We start from the raw sequence: 13,930 nt of genomic DNA, 5'->3' as shown, positions 1-13,930 counted from the left end.
ATTCTTTGACTATTATAAATCAAGTGTTTTATTTCTAAAATAAATATTTTATTAAATTTTTTATACATTGCTGTTACTTACTGATGACCATTCTTGACTGAGACCATTGTCTCTCTCCCACAAAAAAGGATCCTTCTTTGAAAAAGTACTCTTAAAACAAACATGCATTAGTCTTTTTTTTTAAACAACATGTATCTCATTTCAAATCTACAATCAACCACCTCTGCTAAGAGTAGGAGGCCAGTCTGAAGCCAGTGCGTTGATCAATTAGAACTGAGCTTTAATGTCTTGCAACATTGTTTTCCTAGTCTATGCTGTAACCCTTTTTTAAAATTGTTTTGCTAGTTCTGGAGATTTCACTCAGCATCAGTTGAAAGAAATCTTTTCATATTTCCATATAAATCTTCATATTCTTTCTTTCTTTTTTACAACATCAAAACTTTCCTTCACATTCCTTTACCATAGCATTCAGCCAGTCTTCATCAAGTGTCATTTCTACCTCCTTAGATCTTCTATAAGCAAAAACAAGTATTATAAAATAGCAAGATAATCTGGGGAGCTTTATTTTAAAACTCTGGACCCTGGATACAAGAATCCTTCCTGACTGCTCTCATTCTGTCTAGCTATCTGGTTCAGGAAGCCTGGAGTTCAAATCATCCCTCACACATTTATTTGGTTATGTGACACTGAGCTAATCACTTTCTTCTCTCAACCTCAGTTTCCTCATCTGTAAAATTAGGATAGTAGCATCTATTTCTTAGGGTTGTTTTGAGGATCAAATGAGATAAAGCCTGTAAAGCCCTTTCTAACTATTAAAGTGCTATATAAATGTTATCTATCTGTCATCATTACTGTCTGAGATTCCAGACCCTCAGCATCTCTGGCCACACCAGATCCTACTACCATCTTGGGACACCCAGAAGCCAAACATGCATGGAGGAGGGAAGCAGAGAGGGAGGGTAGAAGAATGGAAGGGGAGGGGGAGGCAGGAAAGATCTCAAGTTGCCCCAGGCAGCCAGAACAGTATGGGAAGGTCAGCACCTACTCCTTTAGACAAACAGCCAGGATGGGTCTTCCAGGTGAGGGTCTCCACTAAGCTGTTCAACAGACGGAGAGGGGGGAAGTCTTTGCTGCACAGGCCACCCAGTAAGTGCACAGACCAATCTCCAGAAGAGGCCAGGCCTAGCAGCTTACTAACTGGCTCTCCAGAAACCTGGGGCCCTGGGGTGAAAGGGGGCACCGTTAGCAAAATACTCTTGGGCTCCAATTGCCCCATAAATCTTTTCCGACTGCTTTTCTTGGATGATAAGGCCTGATGTAGAGGATAATGAGGGTGAATTATTATCTGCTACTGAAGGTTCCCAAAACCCTAATCCCCCTTCTCTGGGCTGACGGATCTTCGAGGAACATTGGCATAAACAGCTTTTGAACAAAGTTGGGGGTATTGGAGTGGGCATCACTTAAAGAAGGGTTTGGATTAGAGGGAAGAGAGGAAGGTTTTTTTTTTTTTTCCAGAAGTGTAGTGTCTGTAGCACCTTAAACTTGAGTAGGGAGCAGGGAGGAGAGAGAGAGAGAACAGAGGACCATAGAGGAAGGCCAGTCACTAGAGTAATAATAACTGATATTTCTACCATTCCTTAACATTTGTAAAATTCTTTGCAAACACTTGAATCTCTCTTGTGAGAAAATGATCGCCATTATGATGATCCCCATTTTACAGATGTGGGAATTTAGGATCAGGAATGGGAGGTGATTTAATCCATTCATTTAAAAATAATTTATTTATTTATTAAGCACCTGCCAAGCCCTGTGCTAAGGCTGAATTTGGCAACAAAGGCCCAAAATGAAAAAGTCAGGGCCCTCAAGGAGGCTATTTTATTGGAGGAAGGGGGAAACATGTTCACCAAAAGTGAAATACAGAACACATACAAAGTAATTTCCAGGGTATGGTGCTAGCAACTGGAGGAATCAGGATAAGCTCCCTGTAGGACATGACATTTGAGCTGAACAATGAAGGAAGTTAAGAATTCAGGGAGGAGCAAGTGATGAGTGACAGCATGTCTGGTATGGGAAACAGCTTATGCAAAGGCAAGGAGGTGAGAAATAGCAAATAGTCCAGATGGGAATGTAAAATTCACAAAGGGGAATAATATGCATTAGGTCCGGAAAGGGAGAATTGCACATGGTTATCATAGTATCCTGATTCCAGTTCTATCCCTATTCATTGGACCACATTGCCATAGTAAGTGAATTTTTTAATGACCTGTAAGATACCATTCAATTCTAAAATCTATAACCTTATGATTTTAATATAAATATAATTAATATATTTATATAATATACATAATATAATATATTATATATAAATATAATATAATTAATATAATATAATATAAATAATTTCTTTGTAATCTTTAATTATATGTATATATATATATATATTCAAGATTATAAGGTCCTTGAAGGAGTCCCTTGACTGTCTTTTGCCTCTTTTTATATTTCCAACACTGTTATATCTAGATAGAGCTAGATGTAGTATTTAATACATATCTATATAAAATATCAACAATTCCTATTTCTACAGTTTATAGAATACCTGTCCTCCCAAAAAAGCAACCTGTGATCTCGCTATTTGGTTCTGAGTCTATCCTTCCACATCATCTTTGAGGGACCTTCTTTAGTCCACTGTGTCATCCATCCTTTCTATCCTCCCTATTTAATTATCTCAGGTTTCCCAGCCTTCCTCTGGTTTCCTGGATCATTTTCCCTCTCTCCCCACTTCCTCTGGACTCCAAATCATGGATCATAAAAGGACTTTAATGACCAATTTGGTCTCACTCTTTCATGATAGAAGTGGAAACTAAGAGAGATCCAGAGAGATGAAATTCTTTGCCCCAAGTGATATAACTTGCTAGTTGCAGAGCTAGGAGTAGGACCCCGAATTCCTGACAGTCAGTCTTCTATAAGCATTGCCTCCTCTCCTAATCAAATCCTTTGTCTGCTTATTTGAAAAGGAGTTTAATGTATTTATTTATACTATAGTGTTAATGTCTAAGTAAAAAAGATACATGTCTTACCTTTCCCAGGGATATACCAGAAGAGCCCCTGCTCTTATATAAAGAAATAAATCTCTAATTGTGGAATTGCAAGCACCCAGACAGGCCAGTGGGGGGAGATCATTTGCAGCACAGAAACCTTTCAGCCAAAGCCCTCCCTTCCCATTACCTTCTCTGCATGTGGTTGAGGAAGGCCCTTCCGGAGGTATTGGTATTTGAATTGACCTCTTTGTCATCCTTTGACAGACGGGAGAGGAGGGGTCCTCTAGGAGCAGGAGACAGCCTGCTCATCACCAAGGAGAAACAATAACATTAAGGACTCAGAGGGGTTTAAAAACAGATGTGAGTAGGAAAGCATCAATTCCCCAGTCCTCAGGATCCCAGCATTCCCAGATCTCTGAATCTCCGAGTTGGAAGAGCCCTCCGAGGCCATCAGATCTGACCTTTGTCTGCACAAGAACCTCTCTCCTTACAATAACCCTGACAAGTGGTCATCCAGGATGTACTTAGAGATCTCCAGTGAGGGAAGATTCACCACCTCCCAAGGCAGCCACTTTGGGACAGCTCCAACAACCAGGATTCTTTCCCCAGATACCAAGCCTGAAGCTGCCTCAGCAACTTTTGTCACCCCTCCCCATCTTGCTTCTGCCCTTAGGGGCCAAGCAAAACAATTTTAATTACTCTTCCACCGACAGCCCTTCGAATACTTAATGGCAGCTGCCAAAGTCCCTCCTGAGTCTTCTCTTTGCTGTGTAATTGTGCCCAGTTTCTTCAGTGTTTCTTTGTTTGACATATTCTTCAGTGTGGTCCCCATCCTTGTCACCCTCCCTTGGATACCTTCCAGTTTATCAGTGTTTTTCCTAAAGCCCAGGAGTGTTCTAGATGTAGTTTGGCCAGGAGAGAGGACAGCAGGAGCATCACTTCCCTACATCGTAGACGTTATTCCTCTCTTACTGCATTGCATGGCCACTTTGGCCTTTCTTAGCTGCTGTCATACTGAGGTCTCACCTTGAGCTTGCAGTCCACTAAGGCCTCTAGATCTTTTTTTTTTTTAATCAAATGGTTATCTTGTCTTGGTACTTCTCTCCAACTAGCAAACTGTCTTCAAAGCAAGCATGCAGGGGATGACACTTGATTGAAGCCCAGAAAGAGTGATATCATAATTTTGAATATGTAAAAGAGAGGCAAAGGACATTGCCAGTATCCTGGGAGGCAGAAATGAGTCTGTTCTGTGTGGAAATCAGTGAAGAACAGTGTGTCACACCAATCATACCTGAGCTAAGTTAATATTGGTTCCACAGAAATAAGACATTAGGTGAAACAATCTTACTTAGTACAGGTAAAGTCATAGAACAGAATAATCCCTGGCAGAGAACTAACTGCCAGCAGAAGCAGGGGAAGCCACATGGGTATAGCAACACTTAGCACAGTGCTTGACACATAGTAGAAACTTAATAAAAATTGGTCAGAGGCATCTATGAAGCATAGTGGATAGAACCCCAGGCCTGGGATCAGAGGATCTGGGTTCAAATGTGGCCTCAGCTACTTCCTAACTGTGACCTTAGGCAAGTGGCTCAGCCTTGATTGCCTAACCCTTGCCACTCTTATCTTAGAATGGACACTAAGAGTGAAAGTAAGGTTTGAAAAATAAATATTGGCCAATTGATTGTTTGAGATGGAGCTTGAGATGGAGGCAGGAGAGTTTAACCTTGACTATGTGGCAATGGAATTTGTTATGATGCCATCACAAAGGGAGCTTGGTACTGGGGGCACACCTGGAGCCCTGTATCTCAAAGCTGGGGAGGGACTTTGGATGGGTAACCATTTCAGATTTACCCATATAAGGGAACTGAGGCCCAGAGATGGGAAATAACTTGGCCATTGGCATTTAGCAACAAGAATAGGACCAGAATCCTGGCCTCTGTCTTCCCAGGCTAGTAGGTCTTTCTCATATTCCACCAGGCCTTCTTAAACCACAAGTTGTAAAGTTAGATAGGTTCTGTCATCAAGAGCTGTGACTCTTCTGTTGAGGGGGTCTGGATTTTATTTTAGATTTTCAAAGGGGTTGCTCCAGTGGCTTCCCTCTTAAAAAAGCCATCTGGGCAGCTGTGTAGCTCGGTGGATGGAGAGCCAGGCCTAGAGACAGGAGATCCTGGGTTCAAATCTGACCTCAGATACTTCCCAGCTTTGTGACCCTGGGCAAGTCTCCCATTGCCTGGCCCTTACCACTCTTCTGCCTTGGAACCAATACACAGTATTGATTCCAAGTCAGAAGGTAAGCGTTTAAAAAAAAAAAAAGAAAGCCATCTACATCAAGTAATCGAATGTTTATTCAGGACTTAGCACAGGACCTGGAATATAACAGGGGTTTAATATATGCTTATTTCCTTCCTTCATCCATCTCCATTACACTAGGTAACACAGTGGATAGAGCCCCAAACCTGGAGTCAGAAAGATCTAAGTTCAAATCAGACCTCAAACACTTACCAGCTATGTGACCCTGGGCAAGTCACTAAAAGCTTTATTTGCTTCAGTTTCTTCATCTGTAAAATGGAGGTGATAATAACATCTGTCTCCTAGGGTTATGGACACAATCTAATGAGATTAGAATTGTAAAGCCCTCAACACATTGCCTGGCACATAGTAAGTGCTATACAAATGGTAGCTATTCACTGGTATAACACAGATCAGACCATTTACCATCTGGGGAAGTAGAGAGGGAGGAAGAGGATCTGAATCAAAAAAATGTCAAAAGGCAATCATCAAAAATCGTTTCAATGTGTAATTGAAAAATATGATTAAAAATAAATCAAATCATTGTTAAGTGAATTAGGAAGAACGGTCTCACATGTCCAGGTGATTGTAGTGGAGTGTAAAATGTACCTTCCATATCTTATGTTACTGATGTTTAAAACCCCCAAATGTTAGCTCTTGTTCTTATTTCCAGACCCCACCTGCCAAGAAGAACAAGGTACTGTGGAGGTGGTGGCCATTTTAGCTTCTAACTCTGTGAAAAGCCAATGCGGTTGCCAGCTATAAAATGAATGGGAAGAGAGGAGCAACAAAGGGAGTCCTCTCCCAGACAAGGGAAGGGAGGAGGGTGAGGAAGGGAGGCTGCAGTGCACTGAGGTCCAGGAGTCTGCTTTTCCATTGTCCTTCCATGAATCAATGCACTTAAGGAGTCCCCAAATCTCAGACACAGAAGGGGACCTCAGAGATCCTGCACCTGAACAGGAGCCCTCTCTACACCTAACAAACCAATGGTCCTCCATTCTCTTCCTGCAGACCTAGAGAGGGCCAACATGCCACCTCCTGACCAGAAGGCTGGTCTCCTTTTGGATGGTTCTCATTTTGCCCAGGAGAAGCCCTTTCTCACTCTCTTCCTTCATGTTCCTTCTCTCCTCCAATTCTCTATTTCTTCTGCCTTTCCTCTGATTCCTTCCCAATTCCCCTTAAAGATCTTGCTGATCCATTGCCATTCTAAAGTGGTCTCCCTCATTGGACAGTGAGCTCTATTTTTTTTTTTGCCTTTTTTGCTAAATGTATCAGCACTGCCTGGCACATAGTAGGTGACTTAATAAATGTTTGAGAATGTAAATTCCTTGAGATGAGTAATTATTTAATTTTGGTATCAGTTGTGTCCCAAGTTGGGACTAGAGTCAGGAAGACCTTAGACACTTACTAGTAGATCCCCAGCTGGACTTGGAAGCAGAGACAGAGGAATTTGAATTCTGCCTCAAGGCTGAGTGACCCTGGACAAGTCATTTGACATCTGTTTGTCCAATTTCCCCAAATGGAAAATGGAGATAATAGCACTTTCTTTCCAGAGTTCATTCTGAAGATCTGTTTAGCACTGTGCTTGGCACAAAGAAGGCACTACATACATGCTAGAAGAGTCACACTAATAAGAAATTGGGCCTGGACCACATGTGATTTCCTCTTTATGGGAAAGTCCTAACTCCAGAATTTCCTTCTACCAATGGAGGCTGGCACCCTCCCTACAATTTAAGTGTTGAAATTGTTGCCTAAGGTTGCAGGAGCTAGACTTACCCAGGGTCACTGAAGCAGAGGCGGTATTTGAACTCTAGTCCTCCTGGTCCTGGGGCTAACTGTCTACCCGCTATGCCAAGGCTACCCAGCAGGTGCTTAATCAAAGCTAGTTAGAATCGATTGCATCTTTCCCTCGCTGCTCCTTATTTTGCCCTGGGCAGCTACAGTTAGGGGGAACAAATCTAATCCCCCCTCCAGGCAACAGATCTTAAGAGCCTTGAAGGCCCTCCCCAACTCCCACCTCCTCTTCGAACTGCTCTACTCCCGTTCTCCAGGAAAACTGAGGCGGGTTCCTTTGATCTGCCTTCCTGGGATGGGCGCCGAGACTCTTCACCAAGGTGAATGCCGGTCGCTCTTTTCGAATCTGGCCCGGGTCTCTTGCCCGTAGGGCCGAACATAGTAGGTCTTCAGGTGTGGTCTGACTGCACGATGGGACTGGGGTGGCGTGGCTTCGGGGAGTACCGCAGCCCTGGAAACGTGCATTTGGGCCACACTGGGAGGAGGCCAGGTTGGAAGGCCAGGGGGCTTTTGAAGCGAAGTGCTCCTTGCCTTCCCAAGGTAGAAGAGGCGGAGAGGATGGGCAGCGAGCAGAGGGGGCCGGCCTGGGAGAGAGCCCCAGCCCAGGCAGCCTCCCTCTCCTCGATCTCCTCCCATTCCCCAGTTCCCGCCCCCCAGCCCCCCCAGCGCCGCAGGCCAGCCCCTGTTCCCCGGAGCTCAACCAGAGCACCTGGAGGAAGCCGGCGGCCAATGGGAGGCCCAGCCAGGCTCCGCGGTGGCCAATGAGCGGCGGGCCCGGCTCCCGGCCCCTCAGGCTATATAAAAGGAGCCCGAGCGGCAGAAAGCGAAAGTGGTGGCCTGGGCAGGCAGGGGCTAGGAGGAGCCAAGCGGGGGACCGGGACAGAGGCAGGGGAAGGGGCAGGGACAGGAGCAGGAGCAACTGCCCGCCAAGCGGGAGAGGATGCTGAGCGCCCAAGAGCCACCTCCACCCTCCGGGCTGTTGGGGGCCGCAGCTGCCCGAGCCCCTGAGCCGCCGCTGCCGCGCAGCCCTCGGGGCACGGCCCTGGCTCCTGTCAAGCCCCTTACCTCCTTCCTCATCCAGGACATCTTATGGGACGGGCCTGAGAAGCGCAGCACCGAGAGGCTCAGCCCTACTCCAGGGCCCGAGCCTGAGCCCGAGCCTAAGTCTGCGCCGCCACCGGAGGCCGAGCCTGGTTCCTTGTCGGGGTCCGAGAGAGGCCCGGCGCTTCAGGACCAACAGCCAGCGAGGCCCGCGGAGACTGACCGGAGAACTGAGCCAGGCTCCTCTCCCTCGGGGGCAGAGTCAGGTAAGGAGGGGCCAGGGGCCAGAGGCCCTCCACTCCGCCCGTCCCCCATCCCATCTTTCAGAAAGCTGGGAGTCAGGCCACCAGGGTTCCCCTCATGAATCGACAACTTACTTCGCTCTATGACCTTGGTCAAGTCGTGGCCCCCACCCCCACCCCAGCCTCCTCTCCCTCGTCAGTAAAATGGGGGGGGGGGGAATGGTTGATCTCTAAGTGCCTTTAGAACTTTAAAGATTTCGTGTCCCCTTGACTGCTGGGGAGGGGGGAGGGGTGCGAGAGAAGGGGGAAAGGGGAGTGCAAGAGCCCTTCTGGGAAAGCTACTGCCCCTCTGCCGCCTTGAGCTTTCCGCCCGACTGGCACTTTGGGACTTTGGTGCCTTGCTTCGTTGGGACGTTGTCCCTCTCCCTCTGACCTCCTCCTGCATTCCGGCATGGGGCCAGGCCAGCCCTCAGGCCCTTTCCAGCTTGAAACTCCCTGATCCCACGATCTCTCGCCTGCTGGCGCACACTAGAGGATTTTCTTGCCCCCCTGTCGTCCTCGGGGGTGGTGAAGACTTTTGAGTCCTGAGAATGGCCTTCCTTGCTTTCCCTAGAGCTGGCTCTCTCTCCTTCTCTGAGAAGGGGATTCTCTCTTTTGGGGCCTACAGTTTCAAGCCTTCCACTCACCATCAGGATGTCGGAGGGCGTTTGGGGGTGTCCTTACTGTCTCGGGATCCCTAAACCCTTCCAACTCGCTGGGCCCAAAGACTTGTCGAGCGAGTGTAGGAAGACTTAACTCTTCCATTCAAAAGGCGGCAACTAAAGACCACTTTAGAGAAATGAGGCCGGAGGTAAAAGTGTCATCTTGCAGCACTTTTCCTTAATCCCTGAGCGACTCCTTTCGCCTTTCGCTGCCCTCCCCGTCCCACTCCCATCCCGTTATTTGCATTACATTATTCTGGGGCTCTTTTTTCAAAGGAGAGCAGAGTTAGCCAGATGACCTCGAAGTCTCTGCTCCCAATAAGAAAAGCAGACAGACCTGCTTTCACTAGGATAGGGAATTTCTTCCATCGAAGGTCTTCAACACCTCTGAAATCTTTGGTCTTACGTAGCCGTCTAAGAGATCGCACGACTTGCCCAGGGTCACAGACCAAGCATGCATCCTGGGCAGAATTCAAACTCAGCTCTCCTTGGCTCCAAGACCAGGTTTTCTTCCCTATTCCATATGCCCCCACTTAACCCTCTGTGTAATGGGCTCTGCCCACCTAATCTCAATTAATTCTGAGAACCAGCCTGGATGGTAAGTGCTATTATTAGTAACATTTTGGAGATGAGGAAACTGAGACTCAAAGGCAGAAATGACTTGCCTGAATTACACAAGTGGAAAGAGATTGAAACCGAGATTCCTTTCCATTTCTGTCTCACATCCTTCAGACTAGATGGTCTAGTAGGTCGATTCCAGTTTTAATTCCTATCATATTGAGCATCTGGCTCCCTGGCTATCTCTGCTCGCCTTCCCCCACCCAGTCCCTCCTTTGTGAGAGCTGCTCTTCTGATCTGTCTAACTTGGATGTCGCCACCAGAACCCACAATGTATTTCAAAAATCTCTGAGTTCTCCTGATTAGGGATCAGGATCTCCGAGGTGGGAAGGACCCTGGAGATCATCGAATCCAAACCCCTGCGTGTTAGAGGAGAAAGTGGGCTCTTTTCGAGCTACAGTGACTTCCCTACGAGGTCTAACAGGCTTATTATCCTGGAAAATGAGACAAATTGACCACACACACCCCCAACCCACACAATTTGCATTTGAAGGGAATTCCTTAGCTATGTGAAAAAAACCAAATGTATCCAGGTTCACAGTGGCCTACTCTGTTCTCTCTCTGCAGAGATAACGCCTGATGCTGTTATGTCCTGTTCCCTGCTAATATGTAACTTTCTCTCCTCCCTCCCCCTTTCCTTCCTTCCACCTTCCAGATGCACACTTTGAGACCTGTCTGTTGGACTGTGCAAACCCTCCAAGTGCTGCTTCCCCCAAAGCTCTGAAGCCACCCAAGCGGTCCCGGGCTGCCTTCTCCCACACCCAGGTCATCGAGCTGGAGAGGAAGTTTAGCCACCAGAAGTATCTGTCGGCCCCCGAGCGGGCTCACCTGGCCAAGAACCTCAAGCTCACTGAGACCCAGGTCAAAATCTGGTTCCAGAATAGACGGTATAAGACCAAGAGAAAGCAGCTGACCTCTGACCTGGGGGACCTTGATAAGAACTCCCCCCTGCCCAGCCTGAAAGAAGAGAACTTCTCTGGGGCCTCGCTGATCTCCATGTATAATAGCTACCCCTATTATCCTTACCTCTACTGCTGGGGAGGTTGGAGTCCAGCTTTCTGGTAACCTTGGCTGCTGACTAGGGCCCAACCCATAGCTGCTTCTTCCACTTTGTTCTCTGAAAGCAAGAGGGGGCCAGAGTCAGAGAGGTCAGGAGAGGAAAAGGGGGGGCTATACAGCCTGCCAAAGGCTTGGAGCGGCAGTCAAGCTCCCATGTCTTGATTGTCACGTCCTGTTCACTAAATCGGTGACCGGCATCCTATTTAATATTTAAATGGCACTCAGGACCACCCAAGGCACCGAACGAGGGTACTTTTCTCATGCCAGGGATCTGCAGAGAAGGATTCTTGTTCAGGTGAGGCTTGGATTTAGATGGCCTCTCAGGTGCCTCCAACCAGCTCTGACATCCTGAGTCCTGAAGTGGATCTGACTCCCTCCCCACTCCCAGTTTAACTGTCTTTGCTTTGAACTACCTTTCTAAAAAAAAAAAAGAAAGAAAAAAACGTGAGCTCCAGGGCTCTCTTCCCAGTGCCTTTATGCATTGTTTTATGAGCTGTCAGCATCTCTGCTTCCGGGAGGGTCTGTTCTTTTCCTTCAGCTTGGTCACCTGTGTAAACGGAGCATCTCATGAGAAGCTAGAGTCAGAACAAGAGCAAAAGCGGTGCCAAGACTGGAGCCTTAGGACAGGGTCTATACTGTGGTTCTTATTTAAAAGAGGTCCCAGACCCCTTTGGACCTGGGACCGTGCCTGGTGTTGTCTCTGTTTCTCCCTTTCCCCATTCCCTGCCCCTCACCCCAGTAGAATGTCAGCTCCTTGAGGGCAGGTACCATTTCATTTTCTGCCTCTGTATCTCCAGTATCTAGCATAGTTCTTGGCACACTAGTAGGTGTTTAATAAATGTTTGTTGAATTGCATTCGGAGAAGGTCCACTCCTGGACATTTTCAGAACTGGGCAGGCAAGGCAAGCGGTTAGGTACTTCCTCCATTTCTGATCTGGGGAAGGGGTGAAAATTTTGCAATGAAATTTGTTAAAAGGTGAAACATAGGTGAACTCTAAGGGTCTATATGGGGGGGTTCTAAATGTTTATTGTATCATGGATCTCTATTGGCAGTCTGGTACAGCCTATGGAATCCTTCTCAGAATCATATTTTTAAATAATTGAAAGAAATGTTAATTTTGAGTTAGAAGTTAGTGGAAATAAAGATGGATTTTTAATCATCCAAATTCACAGACCCTCTAGAATCAATCTGTAGAACCTTGGGGGGGATGGGGGGGTTAAGAACTCATCTAGGGGGTATCCTTTTTAAAGTCATAGAGGATGAGACAGTTTCAAACAGTCTGTCTAAATAAATCTGACTTGGATCTAAAGGTGTGAGCAGTGCCAAAGCAGTCCTTATATTTCTGGTGGAGGGGTAGTACAGTGGTAGGGGGTTGGAGGTGGAGGAGGGAGGAAGAGAAAATCTTCCCCTTGCAGGCATCATGAAGCAGTGGAAAGTTCACTTAACCAAGAGCCAGAAGCTCTGGGCTTCATCTCTAGGTTTGACGCTTACTAATCATTTAACCTCTCTATAAGCCTCAGTTTCCCCATATGTAAAGGGAAAAAGAATAAAATCTGCCCTAGCCTACATCACAGTGACTGTGAGAATTGAAGGAGACCAAGTTGGTGAAAAAAAAAAAAACATTTCTTTGCAAACAAAAGTATTAGATAGAGGTAAGACGGTTTTGTTACTCTGAATTCAAGAAGCTATTGTTAGGATTACCCCCCTTGGAACCTGGGGATGCTGCCTGAGCCTTCCCAAGAAGCATTCTGTTGTCACACAATATAACCAGATCCTTAATTCCTGCCAAAGTTTCACTTTAAATACCAAGAGTCTTTCTTTAGGGTTCGATTTCCATGGAACCCCATCAAGGAGTCCTGTTGCCAACTTGGCTGAGAAGCCTCATTCCCATTCCCTCTCTTCCTTTCCCAGTGGTTGACATCTTGATCCCTGAAGCTCCCTGCCTGAAAAGCAAAGCAAAACAAGGTGACAGGTGCATTAAAAATCTAAGAGAACTGGGGGCAGCTGGGTAGCTCAGTGGATTGAGAGCCAGGCCTAGAGACAGGAGGTCCTAGGTTCAAGTTTGGCCTCAGACACTTCCTGTCTATATGACCCTGGGCAAGTCACTTGACCCCCATTGCCTAACCCTTACCACTCTTCTGCCTTGGAGCCAATACATAGTATTGGCTCCAAGACAGAAGGCAAGGGTTTAAAAAAAATCTAAGAGAACTGACAGGCAAGTCTAAGAAAAAAAAATAGTTCCTTAAAAGAATATATTGCTGTGTGACCCTGAGCAAGTCACTTAACCCCCATTGCCTAGCCCTTACTGCTCATGTCTTGAAATCAATATGCAGTATTGATTATAAGATGGAAGATAAGGGTTTACACATTTACACACACACACACACACACACACACACACACACACACACACACACACACCCCATTCCAAATTCTATCAAAGGAGTTAAACTGAGTCATCTTTAAAATGCTCAAATGTTAGGTGGTTCTACATTGTGCTATAGTTCAAGGTTAAGCTGACCCTTTCCCCAAGATTCCTCATGGATGGGGAGGAAGTTGTAGCTGTTTTGTTCAGATACCCCAAAAAATGAAGTTGCTGAGTGAAGTCCTGGTATCAGTGAGGTACCAAACTCAGGAAGTAGGGCTGAGGGATGGAATGGAAGAAAATCTGATGACCAATTGAATTTGGAAGTAGTCCTGCCCTGCTTTATTCCACTGAGCCAGGTAAAGGGAGGCATGTGGGTTTGGTGAGGGAAGAAAGAATCAATTCTGACATTGGACAATCCTCGTAACTCCATCAATGAATGAAGATCCTGCAAGTCAGTGATTATACAGACAGGGTTATTGGTAAGACTTAGTCCCCTAAAGGGATAAACCAGTGACCTCCCAGATGGAATGAAGAAGAGGTTTAAATCTGAGACATTTGATCATTTTAGGATAGCAAGACTTGGGGTCAGGAGATCTGAGTTCAAATCCCATCTCTGCTACATATATTACCTATATGATCTTGGGTAAATCACAATATCTCTGAAAGTCCCCATTCCATCACCTATAAAATAAGGATGCTGGACCTTTAAGGTCCCTTCTAACTTTAAATCCATGTCCTATTGAATGTCCTACTGCAAAGGTACCTCTTAGAGGAAG

The 13,930-nt window shown here is 46.2% G+C and overlaps 1 protein-coding gene across 1 annotated transcript; it reads left to right on the top strand.

Annotated features, from left to right (window-relative positions):
- The first annotated feature begins 7,912 nt into the window (after positions 1 to 7,912).
- Positions 7,913 to 11,951, top strand: NKX3-1 (NK3 homeobox 1). The gene is made up of 2 exons (XM_001373206.5): positions 7,913 to 8,431; positions 10,382 to 11,951. The coding sequence occupies exons 1-2, from the start codon at positions 8,065 to 8,067 to the stop codon at positions 10,789 to 10,791; spliced, it is 777 nt and encodes a 258-aa protein (XP_001373243.1). The 5' UTR covers positions 7,913 to 8,064; the 3' UTR covers positions 10,792 to 11,951.
- Positions 11,952 to 13,930: the final 1,979 nt, after the last annotated feature.

Source organism: Monodelphis domestica, chromosome 1 (genome assembly GCF_027887165.1).
Source record: "Monodelphis domestica isolate mMonDom1 chromosome 1, mMonDom1.pri, whole genome shotgun sequence".
Classification (NCBI taxonomy): domain Eukaryota; kingdom Metazoa; phylum Chordata; class Mammalia; order Didelphimorphia; family Didelphidae; genus Monodelphis; species Monodelphis domestica.
The sequence above is the reverse complement of the archived record's forward strand: the minus strand, read 5'-3'. Positions and strand labels throughout refer to the sequence as shown.